The following is a 14,443-nucleotide window of genomic DNA, read 5'->3' as shown; positions in this document are numbered from 1 at the left end:
CTTCAGTTCATTGTATATCATTTCCCAAATTTTTTAAATTACCTTACAATCCCACCACATATGATAAAATGTTCCCTCCTTTTCCTTACACTTCCAACATATGTTTGAACTAGTTTTGTACATTTCCCCTAACTGCACTGGTGTTGTGTACCATCTGTACATCATCTTCATGTAATTCTCCTTCAATAGGGAACAGTCTGTAAATTTTAAGTCAGTTTTCCATAATTTAACCCAATCCTCCATCATGATGTTGTGACCTACATCTTGTGCCCATTTAATCATAACAATTTTACCTCTTCATCTTTCGTCTCCCATTCTAATAGTATGCTATATGCGGTCTTCAGTAGTTTCACTTTCTCTTCAATCACTTCCGTTTGAAACCTAGATCTAGTATGACTAAATCCTTTCTTACAGTCTTCTTTATATGTTTCATGTAGTTATCGATAATGCAACCAACTCTGAAAGTGGTCTTTGATCTCATCATAATCTCTTAATTTCCATTTTCCATCATGTTCCTTTAATAAATCAGCATATGTGAGCCATTTTCCTTTCTTTCCAAGTGGTTTGAGCAGTAATGCTTCATGTGGTGAAAGCCACCACGGAGTCTTTTGTTCCAATAAGTCTTTATATCTCTCCCATACTCTCATTAATGATTTCCTGATTATATGGTTGTAAAAGCTTCTATGAATCTTCCCTTTCCCGTACCATAAATATGCATGCCAACCAAATCTGTTGTCATGACCTTCTAGTTCTAGTGCCTCTTGCTTGTCCAATCTCATCCAGTCCCTGATCCATACCAAACAAGCAGATTCGTAATACAATTTAAGGTCTGGGAGGGCAAACCCGCCTCTATCTTTTACATCTGTAAGTAGTTTATGTTTTATCCTTGGCCTTTTGTCCCCCCCCCCCCAGATAAATCTTAAAATCTCTTTCTATATATAGAAGTTTACTTTTTGTTGGTTTGAGCTCGGTTCAGATTAAGAAGCAGTTTAAGCCTGTGTGCTTTAGTAAATAACAGAGAGATAGAGCTAGGATACTGGATCTCGTGGGTTTCATCATCTCTGCTGTGGTTCCGCATTGTACAGTGGGGAAAAAAATGAATGCTGCAGAGGTGTTAAATTTTGAGGCCCTACTCCACCCCTTAATTCTGATGCATTTTTGATGTAAGCAATATCAGCATTTCTTTTACTTTTAATCTTTCCAGCATTGCACACGCAATCTGTGTTCACTTTATGTATATCTTATAGAGGGACGTACGATATCTATGTGAAATGTGAAGGTGTTGGAAGGTGTGTTGGCACGTATGACAACCGTGGGAGCTTTGGTGAGCTGGCTTTAATGTACAATACACCCAGAGCGGCTACAATCATTGCTACCTCTCCTGGTGCTGTGTGGGGTTTGGTAAGTTTAATTCCTTCGGACTTGTCCTATCAGTGGGTTTTTAAGATGTGTGTGTGTGTGTGTGTGTGTGTGTGTGTGTGTGGTCCAAAATCGACTTAAGTATACACAAATGTTTGCTTAGCTGCTGTGTTTAAATAATCGTACAAATTATCGTTTTTAACCTGCCTTTTTAACTTTGAACTTTAATACAGTTTTCTTTTCTTTTTTTAAAGGACAGAGTCACATTTCGAAGAATTATTGTAAAAAACAATGCCAAAAAGAGAAGAATGTATGAAAATTTTATTGAGTCGTTGCCCTTCCTTAAGTCTTTAGAAGTAAGTTATGTTATTAGTATTGCTTCATTTACTCTAACACAGTTATTTTCTTTCCCTTTCATTTCAGAAAAGGTGGGGTGTTGGGTTTCTTTTGCAAATACATTTTGGTGTAATTAATTCAACATCTGGAATAATAATGGGGAATTAATTTTTTAAACAAATGCTTTGCATGCCTTTAATAGATTTGCTATAAAGAAAAACTGTTTTACTATGTGGTATGTTTTTGTACTCCAATGATCATTACTTATCATGTACGGATTCTGTTTCCAGGTATCTTGTCCATTGCAAGTCTCCATCCCTATTTTTTTTTCATTTGGTGTGACTCTTTTAATGTTTTAGTTGGACACACACACACACACACACACACACACATATGTTGGTCACAGTTGCTTTTCTTCAGGTTTCAGTCCATTGCCCTAATTCTCCATGTCTATAAGCCATGGGTAGCAAACTTCAAGCCTGGGTGCCAAATGTTCGTTCTCCAGGCCGTTTGATCTGGCCCTCTGAACTCTTCCCAGGCCACAAATGTTCTTGCCTGGCTGGAATATGTCATTGAACTTTGATAACATCTTTTCCTTGTCTGGTTGGAGGGAAGAGTCAGGTGTGTGACTGTGTGCAGAAACTAATCTGCTATCAAAACATAACGTCCATCACTGACATGAGAGCCTCGTGAGGTATCCTCAGGCAGTGGAAAAGAGAAGCACACATATCTCCATATTTACCTGTGCAGTGTTGGAGGTTATGCATGTATATGTTAGCAAAATTCGTCTTCCTTTTTTTGGTTAAAGCTTTCGGAACGGTTGAAAGTGGTGGATGTGATCGGCACTAAAATATACAAAGACGGAGAACAAATCATTGCTCAGGTATGCCTTTGTGTTCTGTTTGGCTAGTTATTCAGTAAGTATAATGACTTTATCTGCAAGCAGATCATACATAAAAGCATATTGGACAGCCTCAAACGTTGAAATACTGAATTATCTGACATACAAGAAATAGCGGCATAATCTAAAAGGCAATTACAATGAACACTGGAGTTCTGGGAAATGAATTCAAAAGATAATCTGAATACCAATAATTAAACAAGTGCAGACGTACAGAAATTATGCAGTCAAAGGTGTCTCTTTATTTTATTGTATGAAGCCATGTGATAAACCACCTATGGTTTAGCTGCTTTTATTTTTTTGTTTTATTTTTGAAACATACATGATAGCCTTTTAAATTCTTTTCCTCCAAGTGAAATTGCCTGTACAAAGCAGCAGTGTAATTACTTCAGCATCAGCTTACATAGACCTCCTACTTAGATTCTCCATGGACTTTCTAGCCTACTGGACTACTTGATAAGGCCCCTTCCCATCTCTGACCCTGTGGAGAAGCAAAGAATGTTCATGCATCCATGCATGTGTGCATTTCTCTTTTTGTTTGGGGAGGGTGACCCACGGAAGGGAGAGAGAAGCAACCAGAGGGGGTGATGCCCATGTCACACTCCTACAAATTCCAAATGGGCCCCCAAAGGTTGGTGACCACTGCCCCATCCACTTCCTGTTTCATTTGACTTCATGCACAGGCTTTTAGCAGGCTCTTCTTCTCTTTGGGTGAATTATGCCACAAAAAGCTGCTCAGCAGAGTGATTTATCTTTTTTGGAAAACATTTTGCTTTATTATATCTCTATACTGTACTAGCCAAGTTCAGATACAATGCTAAGCTAGGATTTAGCATTACAGGGAATGATCCTGCCGAAACCACGGGCCTAAGAAAATAAGAAGAGCGCTATTGGCTCAGCATTCCATCTTCTTCCACTGCGACCTGCCAAGCAGGGAGTGAGCACAAAAGTACAGTGGTACCTCGTTACAAACTAGTTCTGGAGGTCCGTTCTTAACCTGAGGTACCACTTTAGCTAATAGGGCCTCCCGCTGCTGCTGTGCCGCCACTGCCGGGCAATTTCTGTTCTCATCCTTGGGCAAAGTTCTTAACCTGTACTACTTCTGAGTTAGTGGAGTTTGTAACCCGAAGTATTTGTAACCTGAGGTGTTTGTAACCCGAGGTACCACTGTAATCACTTAGGATACCCAGCAAGTATTATTCAGAGGCATACTCTAATTAGCTTTCTTTTGAAGTAGGTAAGATAAAGGTAAAGGACCCCTGGACGGTTACCGTATTTTTCGCCCTATAGGACGCACCGTCCCATAAGGCGCACCTAGTTTTTTGGGGGGGAAATAAAGGAGAAAAAAATTTTTTCCCCCAGGCTGGGGCGGGGGAAGCCTTGCGGAGAGCGCGCCCAGGCTTCAGCGTGCAGGCAACTCTCCGCAAGCCGTGGGAGCCCGGCGCGGGCTCCCATGGTTTGCGGAGAGCTGCGCAAAGCCTGGAGAGCGAGAGGGGTCGGTGCGCACCGACCCCTCTCATTCTCCAGGCTTCAGCAAAAGCCTGCATTCGCCCCATAGGACGCACACACATTTCCCCTTCATTTTTGGAGGGGAAAAGGTGCGTCCTATAGGGCGAAAAATACGGTAAGTCCAGTCAAAGGCATCTATGGGGTGCGGCGCTCATCTCGCTTTCAGGCCGAGGGAGCCAGTGTTTGTCCACAGACAGCTTTCCGGGTCATGTGGCCAGCATGACTAAACCACTTCTGGCACAATGGAACACCATGACAGAAACCAGAGCGCACGGAAATACTGTTTACCTTCCTGCCATAGCAGTACCTATTTATCTACTCGCACTGGTGTGCTTTCAAAATGCTAGGTTGGCATGAGCTGGGACAGAGCAATGGGAGCTCACTGTTGGTTTCTATTTCCCTCACTGAGCAGCAAAACTGCTTGTCACAAGACATTGTTTACATTCCACAGTCCGAGTTTCTGTTGGGTTCCCACGGGAATGGGAGACTGGATGTGACGTACACTGGTTTCCTGTTTTTCACTGTTCTCTCGGTTTCTTTGTGTCGAGAGGAGGTGCTTCTCTGCTCTCACAGAGGCAGGATGGATGTTTGTATGCTCTCAGCATAGAGTGTAAATAAACTTTAGCATGTAGCACATTATCTGCTTATCCTTTCGTTGCTAGACTACACTCTGCTTGGGCTCAAGATAAGACGAGCCTGTATCAGCTCCAGATGGGCCGGAGCTGATCAAAATCTCACATTCACTCCATTGCGGGGAATCGAACAGCCGACCTTCTGATCGGCAAGCCCAGGAGGCTCAGTGGTTTTAGACCACAGCACCACCCCGCGCCCCTTTTGATGTATGAACCATGGACTTAAGGAACTGTGGTTTGTTCTAACTGTGCTTAGTTAACAAACCAGGACATCAGACGGTGAGCCTAATTTCATAGCCAGGCTAGCTGCAGCAGCTTCTCTGTGTCATGATCACTGTTGCCCTTGGAAAAGTAGTCTCTCTGTTGTTCTGAGCAGGATGGACAAAGTAAACTTACCATTTTTCTTGGCGTAGTCCTTGAGAATAGTTAGCGAAGGAACATGTAGAGAAGGCGCTGCTTTTCCCCCCATTCGGTGCCTGTTTAATTCTTTTGTTTCACCTGGGAGAATCTCATTGTTTGTGCATGGTTTATTTCCACCAATTCTCAGAGAGAACACTGTGAAGAGGACTCTTCCGGATTAGTTGCAGGCAGATGAAACTCTGGCAAGCTGCTGTATCCGCTGCCCCACCCTTCCAGGCCCTGGCTGTTCTGCCTCTGCTTCCTATTTTACCCCAAATTGATATTTGAGGATTGACTGAAGGAAATAACAGCTGAATTACACATTATGCATTCAAAACGCATGGGAACAGACCCAGCATTAATTAGGCTTGTTTTGATTATAAGGATGTGGAAGCTGCTCAGTTGTTTATGAGAAAAGGAAAGGATAATTTCACACTGTCACACTGATAAATGTTTTTGGTTTTACATTGTTCGTATGCTTTTTCTTTTTTTAAAGCAATAGAACTACTAAATAACTGCATTCATGTTTTTCTTATGGTGTTTCTTTTTTTAAAACAAACAGGGAGACATGGCGGACTGTTTCTTTATTGTTGAATCTGGAGAAGTGAAAATCACAATGAAAAGAAAGGTACATATTGTATTAATGTATCTGAAAAAACTTGAAAATTTTTATGCTGCTTTACATGGTAAAAAGAACATTTGTGCAACTTTAATGGCATATTTCATTTATCATAATGTATTGAATATTATATGGGCTGTAACCCATTGTTTAATGAAAGTCTGACTGTTTTCTTTTGCTTCTATACCTTTTAGGGTAAGCAGGAGGTAGATGAAAATGAAGCAGTGGAGATTGCCCGGTACACTAGAGGACAGTATTTTGGGGAACTTGCTCTTGTAACTAACAAACCTCGAGCTGCCTCAGCATTCGCACTCGGTACAGTCAAGTGTTTAGGTAATGCAAAGTTATTTTATTTTTGTATTTGCTTTATTATTTTATGTAGTAAAGAGAATACTGCAGTTTCTGTTGGCGAGCATGCATACTCTGTAATACGTATTTTCTTATACCATAAAGCCAAATTTCATTAGCTGCATTAAGTTCAATCAACCTATTAGAACTTAACCAGTGCCTATTGCTATGATACCTGGTGATATTAGAAGAATCCCTTTATTTACAATATTATGAACACAGAAGTATTTTAACACCTTTTGACATGTTGTTCGAAAGTTGTATTCATGTATGGAAACTGTACTCTGTGGTCCTCAGAAACCTTAAGAATATTTTACTTCCTTGACAAATTAATATTTGGACTCACTGCAAGCTTCGAGGGGTGACATATTTCTCTAACAGTGGATTCAGAGCTAAAATGATTTGAGTAATTGAATACATATTTCTTCTTCTTCTTAACAAGATTAGACAGACTGACACATTAGAGCAGGAGTAGACAACTTTGGTTGTTGTTGTTGAGGACCGCATTCCTTTGGGGAGGTGATTTGTCAGAACCGCATGATGCTGGTGTTGGGCAAAGCCAGATAAACTGAGGTTGCCCACCTTTGTGTTAGAGAAAGCAGTGTAAACACCATCACCTGTATCTCTGTTACTCTTCATCCTGAAAGTTTTGGAATACAAAGTTGGATCCAAATATCTGCACCTAAAACAGATTTTAAAAATGATGATGTTGTAGCTATACTCATGAAAAAAGTGACTCAAAAGTGACTGACAAACAAAATAGAAATACTTTTGAAGATGGACAGGGATTTCTCAGTTGCAATACCTAATGCACTACTTCAGATGCTGCTGTAGGAGGTCTCCTGGCTTTTGGTTGAAGGCTTTTTTGAGGACCACAGAGATTGCAGTGGGAAAAGCACAGTTGGTGCATGCAAGGACATGGCTATTTTAATCTCGTCGTGCTCTTTCCAGTTGTACTGATTTTAAATGTGTGCATTTTAAATAATCTTCCTATTATCGTCTAGATTTGGCAAAGTGAATGTTGGGACTTCTTCATTCTCTTTCTTTCCCCCCAAATTTTTAGTTATGGATGTACAGGCATTTGAAAGGCTTTTGGGACCTTGTATGGAAATAATGAAAAGGAACATTGCGAACTATGAAGAACAGCTAGTTGCTCTCTTTGGAACAAACATGGACATTTCCGATCCCAGTGCATGAAGTGCAGAACGAAGCCACACGATCTGTTCATGAGAAATAGCACAGTAGTGGTTAGTGCACTGATAAATGTGTCTATCTTTCTGTAGATGCTAAGCATTTTTTTGTGATTTTACAGGGGATTGGGTTTGTTGGCATTTTATTTTATTTTCCCAACTTTTATTTGCGTGTTTTTACACTGTCGTTCAAGTGTATAAGTAAACACAGCTGAGAAATCATTCTGTTGGCCTAACCTTAAAGGATTGAGCCCACCAGTAACTCAGCTTCTAGGTAACACTCCTAAAAGATCAACCCCATAAGTCTTTCAATGGGAATTTGCAATCTTATGTGCAGTTTTTGGGTTATAACCATTTGACACCTCTAAAAAAAAGACCATGTCTTCTATAATAAAGTTACTAACATTTCTTTTAAATAAGTCCGTGATTGCAATCCAAACGCTTTGTGCATACTAGCATGTCTCTTTATTTTATTCCCCACCACCACCCAAAGAACGGGTCTTTGCTTTCTACTTTTGGAGAAACATGTTTGTTGGTAAATAGCAGTGATGGCTGTTAAGAGAGCTCCGCTTCACCTAAATAATACAAAACCCTTTGAACTGCAGCATATCTGTGGAATAAATGCATTCCTACTTGTTAAATAATGGTTTTTGTTAAATATCTGGAGGTAAAAAGAATAAATAGGTGTTGGTGGGGTATTTGCCACTGACATAAACTAAAGTCAGGGTTTCGTCCATATGTCAGATAAATGTGGTATATTGAAAACGTTAGTGCACCAGTGTTCACAAGTATCTAGTATAGAAGGCTATATATTTGGCTTTTTGGCTCTTTGAACGGGCTTTATTTAAGGTGGTATTTATAAAAGTAGTTACCAGAAGCCTTCCAAACAGCAAACCATAGCTTTGTATTCATGATCTGTTTTATGAGCTAGGTCTGAGATTAGCTTTGTATTTTTGTTTTTAAAGTCCACTTGATTTTATAATAAGATGTCAGATTTCATTTAGGTATGTATGAAAGATACTGTAATACCTTACAAGATGTGGAAGATTTATGTAATGCATCTATTTTTAGTTGCACTTGATTTATATATGTGGTATTGATTATTTAGACTTGAGCTGGATCTTCACTGAAAAAAGTTAATTTTGATTTAAGGAAAAGTAACTTTGCATAGGCAATGGTCATAATCTTGTATATAATTTGCATAAAACATAGTCTTCAAAGCAGTTTTAATCCTGGTATAATCTGGGGTTAGGATTGCAGTGTCACAAGAACGATCCTCAGTTAAATTGAATTACCTGGATTTAGGGTGTCCTTATTCCACATGGTTTTATTCCCTTTTAAAAAAAACAACAACACACAATATGTTTACTTTTGTGAAAAGATTCCCCCTTGTTTCAGATTCAGTGAACTTGGACAGTTCCTACCCTATAAACTGGTTTTAGCTGAAATAACGTAAATGGTGCCTTAGGCCACTGCAGCTAAAGCCAGATCTAATCTGGTCATGCTATCCTCCACCTGCCTCTGGAGCAGGGATGTGCTGGTTTTCAGTGAATGGAGTAGTTCAAGGAACTCATGGAACAGGGCCACAAAGAATGTATGGAATGGTCTGCAAGGGCAAAGGTCGAACACTGTAGCTAGGTCTAATTTTTGCCTGCTGCAGTCAATCTAACCAGTTTGATTCAAAATAACCATGCAGAAAAAGAGTACCAGTTTTTTTAAAGTGTTGTCTTCCTTGGAAAAAAGGCTATCACTCTGCCTTCAACATAGAATACTGTTTTAGCCAGCCTTGTAAATAAGCTTACCAAGTGTTTAACTAGCCTGCTAGAGGCTAACAAAAGAGGGGCGATGAGCTCTGTCCCTCCTCCAGCAGCCCATTGCATTTCTGCCTTGTGCCATCTTGCTGGGCACAGAGTAGTCCACTCGCTTGTTAGCATAGATTTCCATGCACTCAACCACACAGAATTCATTCTCACCTATAGCTACCAGGCTTAAATACAAGGCTGGCACACAGTGATATCTTCCATTTTGGGCTGGAGAGAGAGTATTAACCTTGCAGCGCATATGTACGTTCGTGTAACAGTATATGGAACAGCTAGTGATTGGTACAAAGGAAAAAAGAAATGTACAAGGCAGATATTATACAACAGTATTATCAGTGTTACATAATTTATATCATATGTTGTGATATAAATGACCAAGTGTCAACTTTTTACGTAATCTTCCTGATAAAGCTCCTTTGTTCTTTGATTTGAAAAAGTGGTTGTGTTGTATACTAGGAAGAAACATCACAAAGTAAACTCCGTGGCCTGGATGCAAAGAACTACACTACTAGTTTCATATGCAGAAGGGAGCGTGTTTCTTGAAAAGAAGTTGTCTGTATTACCAAAAAAGGGACTTTCAAAAGCCGTAGAGTGTGGCAAGTTTGTTCTTCAAAGTAAAACAAAATCACACCTGCTGTAGCTCTTTGGATCCTGACCAACAACTTTTATGTTTCTAACTGATTATTCTTAAATATTATGTATTAGTTCAGTGGGGTGGTTTTTTTTTGGGGGGGGGGGCATTATGAATTACCTATGCGATAGTGAGTTCCACTCAAAGCCTAAAGAAACACCAGTGTCACTTCTGTACCTTTGAAATATCCTAGACATACACAAACACTACGTATTGGACACTAGATTCAACATTTCACGAACCACACTATGCACCATTAAGATTTCTGTAGAATTCCTCCACCTCCTGCAATGAATATTAGGGCTGCAATGCACAAATGCACACTTCCAGTCACTGAAAGCTGGGTTGCTTCTGGTAGTGTGTAGATTTAAAAATTAAGCCACCAGGATCTTACTTGGTCCTACCCCTTAGCAAGGCATGATCACACATTAAATAGAACAGCCATCTGTAAGCGGAAACAGGTTTACGTGTACAGAACTATCCTATCATGAGTACAAAAGACTGGGTTTTTTGCGGGGGGGGGGGGAGGGTAGTTTGCGGGGGGGGGGGAGGTCCCAGCAGCTAGTCCCTGTCTTTTTGTGCTGTGTGTGTTAGTAGATGATCACTCCTGTCAGCTTTCAGAGTATCAATGGTTTGTTAGGCAGGGCCCAGGGAAGTGCCTCTTTCCACCCACCTTCCAACGCTGTCAGAGCTGGGAGTGATGATCGACTCTTGGGAGAGCTCCACAAGCACAGATTAGATGTGTGGCCATCTGCCTGGCGGCTGGTTATTTGTACTGAGGTCAACAATGTGAATAGTTCAGCTGGGAATGTAGAGTAGCTTATCTCGCTAAGGATGTTGCATGCTATGGTTTGGAATATGGGTACCCAAAGTAGCCTAGGCAGTGGGGCTTTGTGACAGCCCTTCTCAGCAGTGGGGTTGCCCATGGACCTTGTTATGGCATAGACAGAATCAGGCCTGCCTTGGTTTGCCATTGTGCATGCTTCCTATCTTCCAGCTCTTTTCTTGGTACGGCCAGTATAGTGCAGAAGTTGAGTCTTCATCCAGGAAAAGAGTTACATTTCTAGATAAGCCATGAAGAAATTATCACAAGATGTTGTTGTGATAAATGAATACATAAATGCACCTTGGGAAATGTGAGAAGGGGCGGGGGGAGCCACACAATTGTCCTTTGAACAGGGACATCTTAAATTTATGTGGAAAGGGAACGTCACATCAGGGTATGTTCATAGTTTTGTATCTCAAATGGACTTCTATATGTAAAAAAAAGAACACTTGTTTGTCTTTTTAAAAGTAAGATTCCCATGCACACAAACCTGGAAGTGTGTACACCCAGCGTGCTTGGATTGTACATTACCCCAGCCAGGGGTGCCAACTTGAATAAAATATTTGGGGAGGGCAGTTAAGCCCCACTCTGCATAATCAATCACAAGACACAGCACATGCACACCATTTGAATGGCAATACCCATCAACTTTTTTGGGGGGCACCCCCTCAAATATTTTATTGAAGGGGCGAAGGGATCTCAGCCCCTAGGAGTTGGCTCCAAAGACTTCTGTTTAAAGTAATGTTGGTATAGAATCTGCACGCATAGGCCAAAAACTGCACAGTTGTTACACCTCAAAATCTGGGGTTAAAGATCACGTGGGTTGGAGTTGACTTCATTGAAAAGTTATGAGATTCATTGAAATGTGAGATGGTCGCACACATGCGTAGGGCTAAGGGTTTAAATATTCCAAATGATGAAGCTTTAAGTAAAATGGCTTGAGCACAAGCATTGCATGAAGACAGTTCAGTTGCTGGCATCCCCAATCTGAAAAAAGGATTTGGTGTAGAACAGCCGCTCAGCTATCTCTGCCTGAAGCTTTAGAAAGCCGCTGCTACTGTATCTCATACTGAACTAGGGGGACCAATATACAGTAGGTATATTCCTGTGTACAAATGTCACTGCTGTAAAATTGTGCCACTTCTTCCTAGAGAAACTAGCTAAAGCCTAAAACAAGAATATATTCCAACAGCATCACAACACCTTCCTATAAGGGATGATGTTTAGAGGCCTGTGTTAAATTAGCCATCCAGGAGCATATAGAGGAAGTAACAGCTGTATTTTGAACTTAATTGGTTTTAGGAGTTATTGCTTTTGATACATGTGTGTGTTTGGAATACTTTTAGAATATGGAAAATAACGATCTGCCCTGCACCTTTTCGATAGAGCAGAGTTTTAAAAACAACAACAAGGAAATATTCTTAATTTCCCTTAAAGACGTTTGTGTGCCACTCCCCTTTCCTGAATGTTAGTATTCTGTCTTTTTATTGATGCCTCTTTTTTATGGTACCTACGAATTGTGGAGATTTACAATGTACAAAATTAATAAATAATTTTGAATATAGAATATTTGTCATGAGTCTGTGGATTGCATTATCAGATCAGTTCAAACATTTCATATATCTGCTTAGCAGCAGCCCTGGATCTTTTGTGATTCAAAGAGCATGGTTCGTATGACGTTTGTTCACATTGTTGTTGAATTTATATATGAACAAGACACTTGCACTCCCTCTGCTGGGCATGATTTGAGTAAGAATGTTTGAATTGGTGTCTTCCATTCTGAAACTTCCTGAGAGCCCATATGGAATGAGCCTTACTAATGCCAGTGAAATAAGGTGATAAGGAACATCAACCACAGCTGTGTTTGAAATATTTCTTGTGTTTTAGATACCTTGCAACTAGTTAGCTGTAGAAACCAAATACTAACATCTGTTCCAGTTCAACCAGCTGGTAAGAGAGCCTAATGACAGTTCTTCTTAACTCCCAAATTAGTATGTCAGTCAGGGCACCTTCTCACGTTGCCTCAGGGACATGGATGACAATTTTTGTGACAACATGCCATGTTGCTGAAGTAGCTCTCTGTGTATTGGAGCCAAGTGAGCAGGGGCCAGTCATGTGGATCATTTGCATCTGATCATTGTCCTCATTCCCAGCCAAGTAATATGGGAAAGGCCCACAAGATTGAATCTGTGTTGGTGGTTCCTGTTGACAGTTAAATGCACCCTGTTTATATATGTGTGTATAGTAACTTTTTATTTTATAAACAATAAAATATAAAAATATAATTTCTTTTTATATAACTTTTATAAACAAAGATCCTAGGGATAATGATACAAATGAATAGATTAGGTCTTCTCATGTCATTTGTATATCAACTACAGAATGCACATTTAACTAGTAAAGTTTTAAAAAAAGTATCTTAAACATTTCAAAAGAAAACATTACAAAAGGAAGTATAATATAAAATGTCCATTTAAAACAGCACAATTAGTAAGAGAATAAAATATTATCGTAAGCATAGAACGTATCTCCTGCTGTTGCTGCCAGTTCTGCCAATGGTAGTTCTCAGCCAGGCTCCCAAGCCAGGTTGAAAAAAGCCCTGCAAGGCAGGGAACAGATCTTCCAGGATTCACAGCCAAAACATACTCTCCTTTTTATAGCTTTCCTTTAGTGCTCATCAATGATGCTGGCATATGTTTGGGCTTGTTTGTAACTTCCCTAAGCTGCTGTTTACAGTTTAATTTCTATTATGTGCTTTAAAATAACCTTCAAACATGCTGGAGTGATTTAATTCTCCTGACTTTCCTTTTCAACTACCCTCTTGAAATTGGACTGGTGGTTTTCAGTATGTGTATTCTGCAACATGCACTGATGGTGCATTAAAGATGGGTTCATACTGGATACATTGTTCTGGTTTAATAGGTGTCCCCCAATATTCCTGTACCTTATTATTGCCATCTGTACTATAGCACAAAATAAGCAGGACAAAAATAGACCCCAGAACTTAGAAAAGTTACAAGATTTTAGTGTGAAACTATGGGTCATATCCCTATTATGAAAAAAAGCAGTATGACCACCCAAACATATGCTGCTTCAAATGCTACTCTGTTGAGAGAAATGGAGCATTCTGCATAAAACACTTTGGCCTTAAATAATCGAAACAGATTGGAAAACAGTCTTCTAGCGGTTTGGTTATATGGTTTAGGGTGGGCCCAAACCCCATCTAAAATACCAGCTCCTCATTCTGGGTCAATCTCTCTTTTTAAAAAAAGTTTATTTGCATAGTTATAAATTACATAATATGATGATTATTTCATTCAATAAGACTTCATAAGCATGCACATATAGAGGAATGACTTGTTCTCAATTGCGTGGAGGTCAGGGGAAACTCGAACGTGATTGGGCTTTTTTTTGAGTGGTATTAATCTGCTTTGAACCATCTCTTTTCCCATCCGCTTCCCTTCTCCGAAAAGGTAAGAGACGTATCTACGATACGGAGAACAGGAGCGCTCCTCCTCGCTGCTGTGTTTGACTTAAAGGGTCCCTACAGGGCCACAATATGCTGGTTGAACAAATACACGTGTCCCTAAGAGTCTTGTTTACCAACGACCGAGAGCCTTCTGGGAAATGGTGTTCATCAGCCCTGCGCTTAGCTAGCTTATAAGACGAAGAGAAACAACAAATCCCACTGTCCTCTGCGGCTCGGGAGGCTGGCCAACACTTATTTACGACTCTGCGTTCGGGATGACTGGCAGGGCCTCCCGTCCAACCGAAGGCGCGGAAGGACATCAAAACAAGTCTGTTTTCCACGGAGGAAACCTGACAGGCATTCGCGAGATCCAATGAGCAGAAAGAAGCATTTGATGGGCGTCC

General features: G+C 40.3%; 1 protein-coding gene across 1 annotated transcript in view; it reads left to right on the top strand.

The window, feature by feature from the left end:
• PRKAR2B (protein kinase cAMP-dependent type II regulatory subunit beta) overlaps positions 1-9,540 on the top strand; it is a 63,481-nt gene extending 53,941 nt beyond the window's left edge. Inside the window, exons 6-11 of the mRNA XM_079993696.1 lie at positions 1,248-1,401; positions 1,614-1,715; positions 2,504-2,578; positions 5,699-5,764; positions 5,950-6,088; positions 7,167-9,540. Coding sequence (XP_079849822.1) covers positions 1,248-1,401; positions 1,614-1,715; positions 2,504-2,578; positions 5,699-5,764; positions 5,950-6,088; positions 7,167-7,300 — 670 coding nt within the window. The 3' untranslated portion in view covers positions 7,301-9,540. The remainder of the gene's footprint in view (positions 1-1,247; positions 1,402-1,613; positions 1,716-2,503; positions 2,579-5,698; positions 5,765-5,949; positions 6,089-7,166) is intronic.
• Positions 9,541-14,443: the final 4,903 nt, after the last annotated feature.

This window comes from Podarcis cretensis (assembly GCF_951804945.1).
Source record: "Podarcis cretensis genome assembly, chromosome: 10".
Classification (NCBI taxonomy): domain Eukaryota; kingdom Metazoa; phylum Chordata; class Lepidosauria; order Squamata; family Lacertidae; genus Podarcis; species Podarcis cretensis.
This window is presented reverse-complemented; position numbering and strand designations above follow the sequence as displayed.